Below are 15,951 nucleotides of genomic sequence, written 5' to 3' on the forward strand. Positions count from 1 at the left end.
AGGCAGGAATTGAGCTTTTGAGTGGCTCATAACTTTGTAGGTGTTCCACACAAAAATAGAACATAATAGCCCAGCTGGATCAGGTTCCAAACCCATCTAGACCTGCATCCTGTTCTCATAGTGGCTAACCAGGTGCTTGTGAGAAGCCCAGAATCAGGACAGTGAGTACAACAGCGCTCTCTGCACTTGAGCTCCCCAGCAACTGGGATTCAGTGGCATCTTGCTGCCAACAGTAGAGGTCCAATAGGGCATTTTATACTGTAGAAAAGCGTTTGGTTTGAATATCTGTAGGTGAAGAAAAGTTGGGTGTGTCTCAGGAGCTCATTAGAACCATTTTGAATATTGCACGTTTGGGGTTTTTAGGTATATGCCTAAAAATATAAAATGGGTTGTGAAAATGCTTGTATCGTTCAGATTCACTCATTAGTCAGAGCTGGCTGTGACTCCATGCACTTCAAGGTGACCCTGAGCTTGTGCCTGTGTGACATGTGAATGGCTCTGGAGGGGATCCATTTGCTCAGAATTTCCTGTAGAATATCTGACAAGAAAGCACTTGAACTGTGCACTTAGAAGGTATAAAATGAAATATTGGGTTCTGAGTAGTGAGCCTTTAAGGACTAACACTAACTGGGAAATTCTTTTGAGTTTTGCTGAGATTAGCACTTCTTTTAATTCGTTGCATGTTCCTATGGTGTCTCCATAGTAACTGTTACAAACACTCTGAAGTTTCTTCAAGCGTTTCCAAGGTTGATTTGGATCAAAGTTTTCTTCGGTACTAATGATGCAGATGCAATTAAACTTGATGAAGAGCTAACCGGTTTCACATGATCTTCTAAATGCATCAGGTGTACTAACACACTAATCCCTTGCTAACAAGTTCTGTAGCTAGCTAAAACAGAACAGAATCCTTCACATCTCATTGACCTTAATGGCATTTTAGGATTTTATAGAGTTTGGGAGTATAGCAGTATGAGACTGGCATAGTACATCAATTTTGGAACCTGAATGTGCTGTGGGGAGGTGAGTGAAGAAGACTATAAGATTCTCTCCAAGCTTGACTACATGTGTGAGAACGATCCTGAACACATCTGCTCCCTACAGAAATAATATGTTATTTGTAGTATTAATAGAGAAGGCTTGCATTTCACCCATCTGATCCCCTGTGGTGAGTACGAAATGCCACTGGGTAACCATATGAATGTACAATCTCTCCATTTGTTTTAAAGCATTACTACAGCCCCTTTGAGGTTATACGAGTTAAATGAGAATGCAGTGCACAGCCTCTGTAAATGCATCCCTGCTTAGTACAGGTTCGTGCTCTGGAGGCTGCATTTAAGAGAGAGTTTAGTCACACTGTGCAGGGGAAAATATAGCACTGTGCTACTAATTGGCTCCCCATCCAAGCTCTCCCTATGGAGCACAGCATGAGACTGGACACAGTACACAACGGGATAAGTGGCAAGAGAAATGCAAAGATCCTGTAGTGGAAAGAAGTGCTCAGTTTTGCTGCCGATCCCTGCTCGGCCAGGGAGCTGAGTCACCCCCTCTCAGCCAAATGTGCTTTAACAATAGATGCAAGCGAGTGATCCTACAGGTCTACGACTTGAGCTCCTGAGATACAAACATAACAAAATCTGCCGTGAGATAGGGAAGGGGAAGCCCTCAGGGTTGTGGAGCGGAGCCTGAACTTTTCTGTACAAAGCTGTGATAAGTTCGTAAACTTGTCTTGTTAGGGGAAGGGGCAAGCAACAATCTTGGGGTGGTGGCTACTGCTGAAGGAAACCCAGGGAAAACGTATTTTTTGCAGCATGTTTAACCTTTACCCACTTTTACAGGAGTCACCTCTAGCCCAAATATGCATTGGAGACCCACTTAATGTTTTTACCATATATTGGCGTGGTGGTTAGTTTGCTGTTGTACCCACCTTAGTCCAGGCTGTGACCCACCAGCTGAAGATCAATGGGTTTGGGAAACGTTTCTTGCATTCTCCCCACCCCCATTCCCATTTCCCCATCTGTTGCTTCCAGGTCATCTGAACAAGGACAACACAGCTATATTGCCATTGTTATGTACTCTGTAGCTGCTTATTTGGGGGCTGGAAGGCAAGGGGGATGTCACTGGTGGACAATGAATCCATTGTTCTTTATTTCTGTGTGCATTGTGTGGCCTTCAACTAGAGGGGCAAGGAAGAGAGTGCGAGCAGTTGTAGCGAAGGCTCTGAATCTCAGTTGCTGGGGCTCACAAGCGGGGAAAGTGTTATTGCCCTCCAGGCTTCCTTGCAGGTGTCCCACGGATATCTGGTTGGCCACTGTGAGAACCGAATGCTGGACTTGATGAGCCTTTGGCCTGATCCAGCAGGGCTATTCTGTACCTCTGTATGTGCCAAGCATAAGCCTGAGAGGATGATGGTTTACTTACTAAGTGGAGATAATCTCTGTCTAAGGTAAAGGTAAAGGTGTCCCCGCACTTGTAATGCGAGTCGTTTCCGTGACGTCTTGTGACGTTTACTAGGCAGACCGTATATATGGGGTGGGATTGCCAGTTCCTTCCCTGGCCTTTCTTTACCCCCCAGCATAGGCTGGGTACTCATTTTACCGACCACGGATGGATGGAAGGCTGAGTGGACTTCGACCCCTTTTACCGGAGATTCGACTTCCTCCTTCCGTTGGAATCGAACTCCAGCCGTGAGCAGAGCTTACCACTCTGTGCCACAGAGGATCTAATCTCTGTCTAGGGCAACAAAAAATGTACACCGTCACATGGTGTGAATGTCTGTTATGCTGCTGTGAGGTGACAATGGGGAACTCGTTGTTTGCAGTGGCTTGCCAACATGTGGGATTGTGTCAAAACAAGGACCTGTGACGTCCTTCTCCACGACCGTGTGCCTTTCCCCCCCACCAGAGACATTATTTGTGTTAGGGAAAGATTATATTTGAAACAGCCTGCAAGTGACAGGGACTGAAATAAATGCTGACTTGGATTATGCTCCCTTCTGCCTCTCGGCTGTGCACTTTTTAAACGTGATGGGGGAGGTTTAAAAGAGCGAATTGAGACTAGTTTTGATTTCAACTACATCTTATTCTGATTGCCTGTAAATACTATTTCTCTGCCACTCAGTGATCCTCAAGGCAGCTTACAATCAGTTATATAAAAATACAAAATGAGTCAGTTAATTAAATTACTTAACATCAAGAATCAAAGAGCAGCTGAAAGTTATAAAATCAAACAGAGAATCTTAAACAATACATCTAAGTCACATTCCCTTCTCTGTACATTCTATCCAGCAACATTCCAAGGTAGTAGTGAAGCATTGGTTTGTACACAATCAGGAAGGTAGCGATAGGCATTTGGTAGTAGCCTGGAACCTGGTTACTTTAGAGCAGCCTTTCCCAGCCGGTGTGCCTCCAGATGTTGTTGGACCACAACTCCCATCAGCCTCAGCCATTGGCTGAGGCTGATGGGAGTTGTGGTCCAACAACATCTGGAGGCACACTGGTTGGGAAAAGCTGCTTTAGAGAAACCTGTACTACTAACTGTTCAACTTTCAAGCACAGGAGCAAGAAGGTTCCTCAGACATGGTTGAGCACAGCCTTCACCAACCTGATACCCTACGGATGTTTTGAACAACTCCCATCAGTTCCAGGCCATAGAGCTGTGCTGATGGGAGGTGTAGTTCCAAACATCCAGAGGGCAATAGGTTGGTGAAGGCTGGCTTAGCAGATGGAGCAGCCTTCTCTTTGGTAGACCTCATCCAAATTTGATGAGCTGCGCGCCTGCCAGAGACAGATCCAGTGTAGGTAGTGGTAAATTCTAATAAATAAAAGTAACAAGCAGCTGTACAAGTGCTATGATTTTGGTGCCTTCTATTTGCTATGAAATTATTTCACTTCCAAATCTATACCTGCTATAGGAGGCTGGGGATTGGTCGTGTTGGAAGATGTAGCCAAAGCAGCAGCTGTCTAGCTATAGCCATCTCCTTGGTTGTGAATGCTTAGCATTATAAAGGGAGGTTTCTTTGCACAGTAATGGTAACCATTTGTCATAGGCTAGGTACATTGCCATCTATGGATCTAAAGTGGAACGCTTCTGAAATCTCTTTGAAGTACCATGTAGCTCAGCTCTTTGTAGTTACTGTAAGATTTCAAGCAATAAGCAAGGCTCCCTTCACACCTCCTGCTGCCTAAGATCCTAACAGGCATGCCACCCCACTCTGCTAGAGCTGTACCCAAGGATCAGCCATTCTCTTTCAACGCCCAGGGCTCCAGCATCAGTGTGCGTACAGGCACACCCACAGGAATTGGGTGGGCAGAGACAAAAATTGTCAGGGCAGAAGGGCTGGGGCATCAGACACTGTAAATGAGGTTTCTGGGGGAAAAGATTTCCATCAATAATGACCTACATAACCCCCAATTTATGCATTTTAATTAGGAACTATGACTTGTAAAGTTTACAAAAAAACAAATCAATTTAAATACAGTATTTTCCACATCTGATTGTCCTGATGCGCAACCTATACTCTGCACAAGAGGCTACTGTAAGAACAGAATATGGAGAAACCGATTGGTTCTCCTTCGGAAAGTGTGTGAGACAGGGATGTATATTATCACCCTATTTACTTAATCTATACAAAAAGCAGGATTGGACCAAGATGAAGAAGGTGTTAAAATAGGAGGGAGAAATATCAATAATTTAAGATATGCAGACGATACCATACTACTAGCGGAAACCAGTCATGATTTGAAATGGATGCTGATGAAAGTTAAAGAGGAAAGCACAAAAGCAGGACTACAGCTGAACGTCAAAAAGACTAAAGTAATGACGACAAGATTTATGTAACTTTACAGTGGACAATGAGGACATTGAACTTGTCAAGGATTATCAATACTTTGGCACAGTCATTAACCAAAATGGAGACAATAGTCAAGTAATCAGAAGAAGGTTAGGACTGGCGAGAACAGCTGTGAGAGAACTAGAAAAGGTCCTCAAATGCAAATATGTATCACTGAACACTAAAGTCAGGATCATTCAGACCATGGTATTTCCGATCTCTATGTATGGATGTGAAAGTTGGACAGTGAAAAAAGCAGATAAGAGAAAAATCAACTCACTTGAAATGTGGTGTTGGAGGAGAGCTTTGCAGATACCATGGACTGCGAAAAAGACAAATAATTGGGTGTTAGAACAAATTAACCAGAACTGTCACTAGAAGCTAAAATGATGAAACTGAGGTTATCATACTTTGGACACATAATGAGAAGACATGATTCATTAGAAAAGATAATAATGCTGGGAAAACCAGAAGGAAGTAAAAAAAGAGGAAGGCCAAACAAGAGATGGATTGATTCCATGAAGGAAGCCACAGACCTGAACTTACAAGATCTGAACAGGGTGGTTCATGACAGATGCTCTTGCAGGTCGCTGATTCATAGGGTCGCCATAAGTCGTAGTCAACTTGAAGGCACATAACAACATTTTCCACATGCAAAACAGTTGTGTAAATGAAAGAACAGTGATTAGGAAGTAAATGTATGTTATGCAAGTCATCCTATCATAATGATCTGAACTGTTAATAAAGTCTAATGCACCGTGATTTCTCTGCAAGCTGGCACTGTTCACTTGAAATTCCTTCAAATATGTGACTTTCAAAAGCCAAGATTACTACGTTTGTTTTTCTCTGATGAAGCATTGAACACCTGTATGGTGTCAACACCTGTATGGTGTTAACACATGTGTCAAAGTTGAAAATGAATTTTCACACACAGCTGTAGATGCACCAAAGATGAGTCCTGCAACATACAAAATGTGCATGTGTGGAAAGGGTTCCTTGTACAGGTACAATGTTTTAGTAAACTCATGGACTGTGAGTTCAGTTATCCTAAGACAGCTGCTTCCTGGACCTAGCTGCCCTGATCTCTGTTGCCATGACAGGAAAGCAATTCAGCGAAATTTCACTTTAAAAATTAAATTAATATCTATAAACATCACTTTTCATAAATAAATACTTGACAGCATGTCTCATAGGAATTATACGTCTCTCCAAACTGCAGGCGCAAAAATTAACTGTACAAGCACATAATCTCTGTTCTACAGAAAGACCCTAGCGCTGCTTCTGATGGCTCTACCAGCAAATCACACACCCTAATTTGGTAGTACATATGTTCGCATGAGAAAAGTTGAATAAGGTGAATTATTTATAATACTCATTTGCACGGTTAGGTGGAGGTCTAAAACTGTTGCAACTGAAGCTCTAGCCACATTATACTCTTCAAAACCATTTTGAAATAGAACCAGCTGAAAAGGATATATTTTTCAACTTTTTTTTAACAAACTAGGGAAGAAATGCCCCCCAGACATGCACACACACATACACACCCACACAATATTCCAGGTCCTCATTGACTGGGCTGAGTTAGTAGGGTCTAATTAGGCTTCCTGGGCCTTGGAGAGCCACCTTCTTCTCAGGTCCTGCCCTGGACTTGGCTGGGCTGCTGCACAGTCTAGGTCCCAAAGTCAAGGCACACTCACCAGATGCACTAACACGCACCATCTACAGAGGCTGGCTGAGCACTACAGGGGAGGGGGAGATGCTCTGCAGTGCATAGCAATGCTGCCCTTCCCGCCTTGCCTTCCTCCAATTGCAAACCCTTAGGTTTGCCAACTCCCTCCCCCATTCATCAAGATTTGTGTTAACTTCATTCACACTTTTAACTCATATATTTGCGGTGTCCGTGTTCCCTTGGTATCTTTGCCCTGCATCTTTGGATGCCTAATCTATTCTTCTAAAAGCTCAACTGAAGTTTTAAGTTATGCAATGCTAGAAATTTGGGGACTGAAGGAGAATTTCATTTGAGCAGGCAGAACTGTCATGGGGGGAGCAATGCCCTCATTCCCCCCCCCCATAGCTACACCCCTGCATGCACACACATACAATGGAGAATACTGGTCACCACGTAAAGTTAAGCAAGGTAAGTGGCAACTCCCTCCCTAAAATTTCAGGCGAATTTCTCTCCTGCAGTTATCTTTGGGGAGGGTTTCATTTCAATGAATAGTTGAAAAAGATTTTTTTTTTAATGTTTGGCGCAGCTCTTAATTATTTCATTTCTTAAACTGTTTGAGTGACAAGATCTATGGGCTGTGTGGTAGACCATTGGTCCTGTGAACATGGTGAAGGGCCGCAGCAGAATTGCTGCAAAGAGCAGTCCTAGATGCGACACGAATGTGTAGTAAACACAAGTGTCGTGCCATACTTTGACTGGGAAAACGCACGCAAAGATTTGTTGTAATGTTACAGTGCCAACTGGGTGGGTGGCTGGGAAGGAAAGTATCCTACATTCCCATACCCTCCCCCCCCCAAGTAATGTTTCTAAGTAATACAATGCCCATTGAAGTGGCTTGTTTTTACTACTTTTTCCCTACTGGAAATGTGCCATGCTGTGGAAGATTGTACTGGGTTTGGGTTAAGCAAGAAGACTCCATAGCAACTGGATTGTTCAGGAGTAAAACATTTCAAGTTGGGCCAGTAACTAATAACTTCTTTTTCTCTGATCTTGGCAGTTAGCCACCTGTTCAGTACCGTATTAGACTGTACCAAGTGGTGGGAGGGACTCTGTGTGTGTTGTGGCAGAGAGAGCAAGAGGCTGAAGTTTAATCATTGAACCAACTATGCTTGAATGGGATTAGTTTAGGACTTACTGCTCTGGAGATTCTTATTAACATCTCTGCTGGGAAATGGCACTGGAGAGGGAGTTCTGTTCGTCTCTTAGCATATGAATAGGATCTGTTCTGGAGTTAGTCGTTCACAGCTATTTGCCGAAGTCGAGGAACTAGACAAAAATGTTTGCAGTACACTTAGTGGCTTTTTATTTTACAAAGCTAAAAGAGGATCAGATCAAAAAGGTAAGATTTGGTTGTATTTGCTGTTTTAACAGTGACTTGTTTTAACTAGAGAATGTTTTTGTATTAATAAAAGAGGGATTTTGTGGATGGAGTTACTATGCTATTAGCAAAAACAGGAAGAGGGTAAGTTTGTTTGGCTAGTTTAAATTTAATTGCACTCTCATAGGTGAAAAACAAAAGGGTTTTATACAAGGAAAGAAATCTTGGTGCAAGTACTATGCAAAGTTCAGAATCTGTGACAGAACATATCAACTAGAATGGTCACTTTTAGATTTAACAACAATGATCTGTCCCTATACTTTGTGAATGGAACTATGCAAGGCTTGAGCTGCTCATCCGGATTATAAACTGCATTTTAATACAAACTTTTTATATAAGGACACACCCATAATTGTCTTCCCATAGGTAAACAGGAAGCCATAAATAAAATCTGGGGGAAATGATCATTTCTGCAATAATTCCTTTGATAATCAAATGTGCTATAACTTAAACTGGCATTCCAATTAAAAGTACTATGATCTATCAATCTGGGAAAGGCTTTTGGATCTAGTTGTCCCATTATGTGACTCCCTAGGTCTGTTCTTGCCATTCAGTAATTCTCTGAGACCACTGCTCTTCTATTCCCCCTTTTTAGTCACGGGGGGAGGGAATTCCTAGAACTGTGTGAGGATTGCCACATAAACACCCTAATCTCTAGAAAGGATGGCTAAGTAAAGCAATTTCACTAACTTGGTAATATAAGTCAACAGACTTGTGGAGAGAACTGATGCCTTAACATAATAACAATAAAAAGAGATGCACCCTCAATCAGTCTTTTTAAACATGGATGGTTTCTCTCTGTTTCATTACAATTCTGTTACACCCATTCTCCAACTCACTGAGGGCAAACATGCATTAGGTACAATCCCATTTTATCCTCCCAACAGCCCTGTGAGGTAGATAAGGTTGAGATAATCCATTGTTACGCATGTGCATCCTCCTTCTGAGTGGTGACACATTTCAGGAATGCAGCGTTCACCCAGGGATCAGTTTGCTTGGAAAGAAGGTCACTGGCGGTGTCTGTGATAAAAGATTCACCACTTTAATAGTCCAGCAGCTCCCCCATTAGGTTTCTAGGGAGCCACTAGCACCATACAATTTTCCAGAAAACAACTCAGCCTTCTGCGTATGTCTGTTTCCCCTTAAACTGCATGTTGTGAGTCTTCCAGCTGATAGAACATAACTTTAATCTGCTCCAGGAGCTGTTGCTGTTGCACCCTCCATTCAGGCACACCTTGGCTTGCAAGGAAGCACAATCCTACTGCTAACACCAGCGTTATCTGTACCCCAACCTCATGGCAGTGAGATCAAAGAGCAACAGACGACCTGCAGGGCTTTGAGCACACATTTCTCAGATGAAGTTTGACACTCGCCATTGAACCACACTGATCCTTTACATAAATCAGTGGTGGGGAATCGCTGGCCCGCGGGCAGTATTAGGCCCGCAAGACCATTTTCTCCAAATCACGCCCACCTGCACAACCCCTGAGGTCATATGTGGGGCAGGTAAAGGTGTGGTTGGGTTTGGCTGCATTAGGGTGTCTTGCTCTGGAAATGTAGGGTTGGCTCCAGGTTTAAAAGGGCCTTTTGCAAAAAGCCTCTGCTGGGGTCACCCATTTTAATTTTCACAATGCTCCAGAGCAATGCTACGTTGGGATATCGTAGGAAATTAAATTAGTCTCTCCCAGACCTAGCTGCTTTTATAAAGGGATGCCCAGGGCAGGCACAGGCTGTGGACCTTGCTGGGTTGCTGGGACCCTGGTAGCAGCCAATGATGCCATGGACTCATGCCAAGCTTACATAGATTGATAGTAAAATGCCCTTATGGCGGCATTATACCAGTGGTGTGGTGGTAAAGCACTCTTCATGATAACTCCCACAGCCATGCCCCTATAAGCTACTCCCTTTCTAAGACTATACAACAAAAAATAGTTTTTGACCAATGCAGACATTATCAACACCAAGCCAGCTTTTTTCTCACCCTCTTCCCGCTTTGCTTCTCATCTAGCCTGATGAAGAGTTCTGGCACATTCAAAAGCTTGCTTACTATTTTGTGACATTTTAAACTTGGAATGTTTCAAAATATACATGGCAGCTTAGCCCTTGGTCATGCAGTATAATATAACCTGCCCCATCCTTTGTTTAGTTTATTTGGTGGGTTTCTCCCTGAACAAAGCTTGCTTATTCTTCATGCAGAGGATTGACAAAACAGCGCTCCAGGAGACGGTCTTCTTGTCTCTGCTGTGAACTCAATGGTGGTGGGTGTCCCTGTCCATTTCTCCTCTACTATATAAAATGGCACTTCAGAAGTGTCACTATTTTGGGGGTGCGTGGGTTTCCATCACATGCCAGCACATTTAGATTGCATAATTAAAGTTGATTTGGTGCTGTTGTGCAGCAAACCAGCATCTCTACAAAATCAGATAAGGCAGATAACCTCAAATAAATCAGATAACCACTGCCAAATAGAGGGAAACCAATACTTCACGCAGCTTGGAAATTATACTCTTGTTATTTATTTATTTATTTATTAGATTATTAGTCGCCCATCCGGCTGGTTGTCCAGCCACTCTGGGCGACGTACAGAATCAAAACATGCAGCCTACAATAGCATTTGGCTTTTTTGCAGCCACATTGGTTAGTTTGGTCCTACACTTGGGTCTGCCCCAATTGAGTATGAGGTGGGTCTGATTTCTAGAGAAAAAGAGGTGTGGGTGGGTGTGCAATAGCTTCCTGCCCCCCTTGCTCCTTCCCCCTTTGCTTTACCTCCCCACAGTCTCTTTTTGTGCTGCCTTTCTCCTCAACTGAACTCTGATACCAGAAGTGAACTGTGTTGGGGAGACAATCATTTTGAAGGCAAGAGGGAACAGGGAGGGAGACAGGGAGGTCGCAGAGCTTGGAAAAGTTACTTTTTTGAACTACAACTCCCATCAGCCCCAGATAGCATGGCCACTGGATTGGGCTGATGGGAGTTGTAGTTCAAAAAAGTAACTTTTCCAAGCTCGGGGTGGACATGGGGAGAGTGCACTCCTCCTCATCTTCATGCCCTCTTTGTGCTAAAAGATTTGACACCCCTTCTTTGTTTTATTATGCCCTTGGGGGCAGGTCCAGGTTTAACCAATAGGCCTGTTGCTGCCATTTCTAGTTTGGCTTTAGGAGTACTCGCTTGGTAAACTGATTCTGGCAGCATGTAAGAGGTTAATGATACATTGAAGATTGCACGTCTCAAAAGTCCGTTCCTTTCCTGACAGAAGAGTTATCAGCACCATGACTAATTTGTAATCTCTGATCCTTTAAAAAAAAAAACAACTTTAATTATTGCCTACTTTGCCCCTTGTCACCATCAATAAATGAAGTCTCTAAGGAGCTGGCAGAGCGGCTTCATATACTTATATGTTTTTCCAAAGCTTTAAAGATGCCAGGTACCCAGAGCTTGGAAAAGTTACTTTTTTGAACTACAACTCCCACCAGCCCCAGCCAGCATGGTGCTGGCTGAGGCTGATGGGAGTTGTAGTTCAAAAAAGTAACTTTTCCAAGCTCTGCTGAGGTACCACTGGTAAAATGTTCTATTTTTCCCCCCGACCAGTTTCTGGCTGCATTAGCTCAGATCCACCACGTTAACATCTTGTGAGACTTTCATGTTTAGAGAGAGCAGATGTAGTATAGTAGCTAATCCCCCCCACCAAGGGTGCAATCCTATATTGGGACTTACTCCCAAGTAAGTGGATATAGGAAGTCTCCAGTTTGAATCTTGCTTCTTTCATGAATTGTTAATGTGACTTTAAGCCTCTTAGCTTCAGTCTTTCTATCTGCAGGGGGGAGGGAGTAAAAGTACTGACTTTACAGGAGTGTTGTATGGATTACAGCTTGATAATGCGTGTGAGGTGCTTTTAACTCATGAAAATGGTGGCTATTATTAAATATCATTTTCCATTTAATGCCTTTTGAATGCTATCCAAACTCACGTCTAGCAGCCCAGCATCGATATTGTTATTAATGATTTCTTGTCTTGCATCGATCAACATTCAAACTGTGATTTTTCCCTGATCCTTCTGAAATAACACTAGATCCAAGGACTGTCCAGTGAATATTGAAAGATTCAGGGTAGACAAAAAAAAGAACTTCATAAAGTGCTATGGATAGATGAAACTATCAATTTTGGTTTCTCTCTGTTTCTCAGTTTTCCAGTCTTAAGGTCTCTTCTCCACATTTCAGCATCAGTTTGCCTTTTAAAAAGTCCTCATTAAAATCCATCAGCATTTTAGCCTAATATATCAATTTCTGTATGCAGTTTTGCCTAATACACACATTTTTGTAAGCAATATTCCCTAATATAATGGATTTTATATGATATTTTCATGAATATATGCATTTTTATGCACACTTTCCCCTAACATACCCATTTATGTACAAATTATTTGGTGGACGAACTGCATCACAAAATTTGTAGAAGTGTGAATTTCAAAGGATAGCTGTGTTTCAGTTTGCATATTATGTCAGAAAGTACAAATCAGGCAGATTCACATTAGATCCTAACTGAATTAAATTGTCTCCCCATCTCTACACAGCATGTACAGTCCCTTGCAAAAGTATTCGGACCCCTGACCAATGCTCTCATATTGCTGAATTACAAATGGTACATTGTAATTTCGTTCTGTATGATATTTTATTTTGAAACACTGAAACTCAAAATCAATTATTGTAAGGTGACATTGGTTTCATCCTGGGAAATGTTTGTAAGAAACATAGTCAGCTCTGAGCCCCCAGACCTGGCTCCTCATCTGGTGCTCCTGTAGCCTCCAACTCTGTCCAGGTCACTGCTGGATACAGGGGTCATGACACCTCCTGACATTTTTGTAATCATTTCTTAATTTGAAAATTGATAGTCATTACTCAGAAGGCTCTACAAATAACCTGTTTTTGTTTGCATGGAGTTATATGACTTCCTATCAATTAATTATTATCCCACACTTTTCCCTGTCACTTTCCTTACTTTTTGAAAGTGGGTTTGTTGCACAAGAGCACCAGAATACTTGAACTGTGCAAATCTAAAATTGCTACTTTGTGACTGAATCCCTCTTGCAAAATAGTGACTGTCTGGAGGCGACCTAAATTATAGTGTCTTTGATTATCTCCCTCTTTATATGTATATCTGACCAGTGGGAAGAGGGAAAACTGTATCATTCCTTTTCTTATTTGTAATATATGATCTATATGTGACATATTTGTTTTTAATAAACCTTTCCATACCAGCGAGCCCTCCTCACTGTATAGATGTGCAACTGGTGGGAATGAGAGAAGGGCTTTTTCATTTGTGGCAACTAAACTATGGAAGATGTGCAGGGGGGTAGGGAAGAGAAGTTTGTCAGGATGTTGAACAGCATTTTATTCTGTCAGGTTGCCCACAAAGAATAAACAAAACAATGATTCCATGCAGGAATGTTGAAGACTAACTGAAAGGAAGGAGAATTTTATTCTGAAAGATCCTCTTTTGTCTGTTGGGTAATATATTGGTAACTGGCTATTAGATCTGGCAAATAAGCCAAAGGATTGTCCAGTTTTACACTTTACCACCTCACCTCTCATTTTAATCCCCCATGGGCAATTTTGCTGCAGTTGCTCTGTTATCCAATGCTAACTCTTAAAAGGAGACTTGCAATTGAAATGTAATGTTATGCTGCTACTGATACATGCAGTAGATGGAAAGATCTGTCAATTTCAGTTCATTTTTCCACTCTTCAATTCAGTTCTCCACATTTCTGCAGCAATTTGTGATTTAAATCCTCATGAAAATTCTCCAGCATTTTAGTGCAAATTTATCCTAATAATCACCTTTTTGTAGGCAGTTTTGACTTACACATCATTGCAAACAATTTCTCCCAATATAATGCATTTTTGTATGTTATTTTCACTTATATATTAATTTTTATACACATTTTCCTCTAATACATGCATTTCTGTAAGCATTGTTTGGTTGGAGAGCTGCATTGCAAAATTCAGGTAAGTGTGAATTCTGAAGGATGGCTTTATTTTAGTTCCCATAATGTTTTGGAAAGTGTGAATTCCATAGATTTGGCTTTAAATGCAACCTGAATCAAATTTCTCCCCCATCCCTTGTAGTGGTATATTTGATGAGTATAATTAGAATAGTGTTTCTCAGACTTTTTGAATTCAGCTTCTGTTTAACTTGCTTTATATCCAAAGGACACACATGCACACCCAATTGTCTTTTTGGATAGGCTGAATGCGGATTGATATTAGGCAGATTCCTTCATAGAGATGTGAAGGCCTTGGAAAAAAACAACAGGAAAATTCTGAAAAAAAGTTTTTCCTTAAGATTTTCCACTTTTTCCCTGGGCTTTCATATCTCTAGGGCGGCCTTCATTATATTGTTTTCAGTGCCTGCTAAAACCATTTTTGTTTAGGTAAGCCTACAAAGGCATGTAATTTTATTATGTATTTTTGCTTTTAAAATCTATTGATTGTATCTGTATTTTGATATTTATTTATGGATGTGAAAGTTGGACAGTAAAAAAAAGCAGGTAAGAGAAAAATCAACTCATTTGAAATGTGGTGTTGGAGGAGAGCTTTGTGCATACCATGGGCTGCAAAAAAAGACATATAATTGGGTGTTAGAACAAATTAAACCAGAACTATCACTAGAAGGTAAAATGATGAAACTGAGGTTATCATACTTTGGACACATCATGAGAAGACATGATTCACTAGAAAAGACAATAATGCTGGGAAAACCAGAAGGGAGCAGAAAAAGAGGAAGACCAAACCAGAGATGGGTTGATTCCATAAAGGAAGCCACAGACCTGAACTTACAAGATCTGAACAGGGTGGTTCACGACAGATGCTCTTGGAGGTCACTGATTCATAGGGTCACCGTAAGTTGTGATCAACTTGAAGGCAAATAACAACAAACTGTTTTTAAAGGCTGCTTTTCTTGCTAGATTTTAAGAAGTTTTTTATGATTTCATGTAAACTGCTTAGAGGTTTGGTTTTTAGTAAGCAGTATATAAATCTTGCTGCATAAATAAATTAATTACCCTGTCACATGGCTCCATGTTTGCAGTCCACTGCTGTGCATGAAAGGATATGAGGTGCTAACCCAACAATGACATTAAAAGACTGCAACAGAGCATCTGAGACTCCCTCCTAAAACCAGCCAGCCAGGAAAAGAGGCAGGGGAAGGAGATCTGCTGTAACCAGAAGCTTTCATATGGTCTCTTTGCAATTTTCATGGATAGCATAGTAGTTCCATGGTTAGCATAGTAGCATAGTGCCTCCTAACTGCTCCAGCATTCTCTCCCTCCCCCATTGTCATGCCTCCTGCCTATTTACCCAAGTGTTTGGATGTCAGAAACTCAGATAAGTGGAAAGTGGGATTGTTGTTTACACAGATAAAAATGGCAGATAGCCAAGGCAATCCATTGCGAGGGGAAGTAACATTAGGGTAATAAACTCTATTAGGATCAACTGAAAATCATGATGAAATAAGCAAGCTTTCAAGTTAATTGAGACTGTGCATCAGACTGGACGTGAAGCAAAAAAAAGCAAAAAATGGGTGGGGGAAAAGTGGAAGGAAAAGATGTTGTCTAGGAAGATGGGAAAAGCTCAAATCTGTGGATTGTAGTAGACTTAAAATTAAATCATACAACCATACTCGTGGTTGTAGTTAGAAGGTGTCTCACAGCTCATCTAGTCCAACTAACTCCCTGCTGAAGCAGGAAATCTATTTGTACAGCATGTCTGATAGGTGGCAATCCAGCCTGTGCTTAGAAACCTCTAATGAAAGAATCCATCACCTTTGAAGGTAGTACGTGCTACAACTGAACATCTCATACCATCAGGAAGTTCTTCCTAATGGAGTAAGTGTTAAACAGAATTAGGGTGCTTCCAGGTGAACTTTTTATTGAGCATACATTCAACAGATGAAGTGTCAAAGCAAGTGTTATGCCACTGCATCTTTTGGAGAGGTGGGTTTGTTGCACTAGACCTCCCAAACTG

At 41.6% G+C, this 15,951-nt stretch overlaps 1 protein-coding gene across 3 annotated transcripts in view; it reads left to right on the forward strand.

The window, feature by feature from the left end:
• The first annotated feature begins 879 nt into the window (after positions 1-879).
• LOC133388822 (hexokinase HKDC1) overlaps positions 880-15,951 on the forward strand; it is a 40,299-nt gene continuing 25,227 nt past the window's right edge. The window contains exon 1 of one of the 3 annotated variants that reach the window (XM_061635204.1): positions 880-1,165. Coding sequence is in view for 2 of the 3 variants with exons in the window: in XM_061635202.1 (XP_061491186.1) it covers positions 7,834-7,896 (63 nt within the window). In the remaining variant the exon portion in view is untranslated. Of the gene's footprint in view, positions 1,166-7,814; positions 7,897-15,951 lie in introns of those variants that run through there. The other 2 variants (XM_061635203.1, XM_061635202.1) reach the window with 2 other exon arrangements.

This window comes from Rhineura floridana, chromosome 7 (genome assembly GCF_030035675.1).
Source record: "Rhineura floridana isolate rRhiFlo1 chromosome 7, rRhiFlo1.hap2, whole genome shotgun sequence".
In the NCBI taxonomy this organism is placed as follows: Eukaryota; Metazoa; Chordata; class Lepidosauria; order Squamata; family Rhineuridae; genus Rhineura; species Rhineura floridana.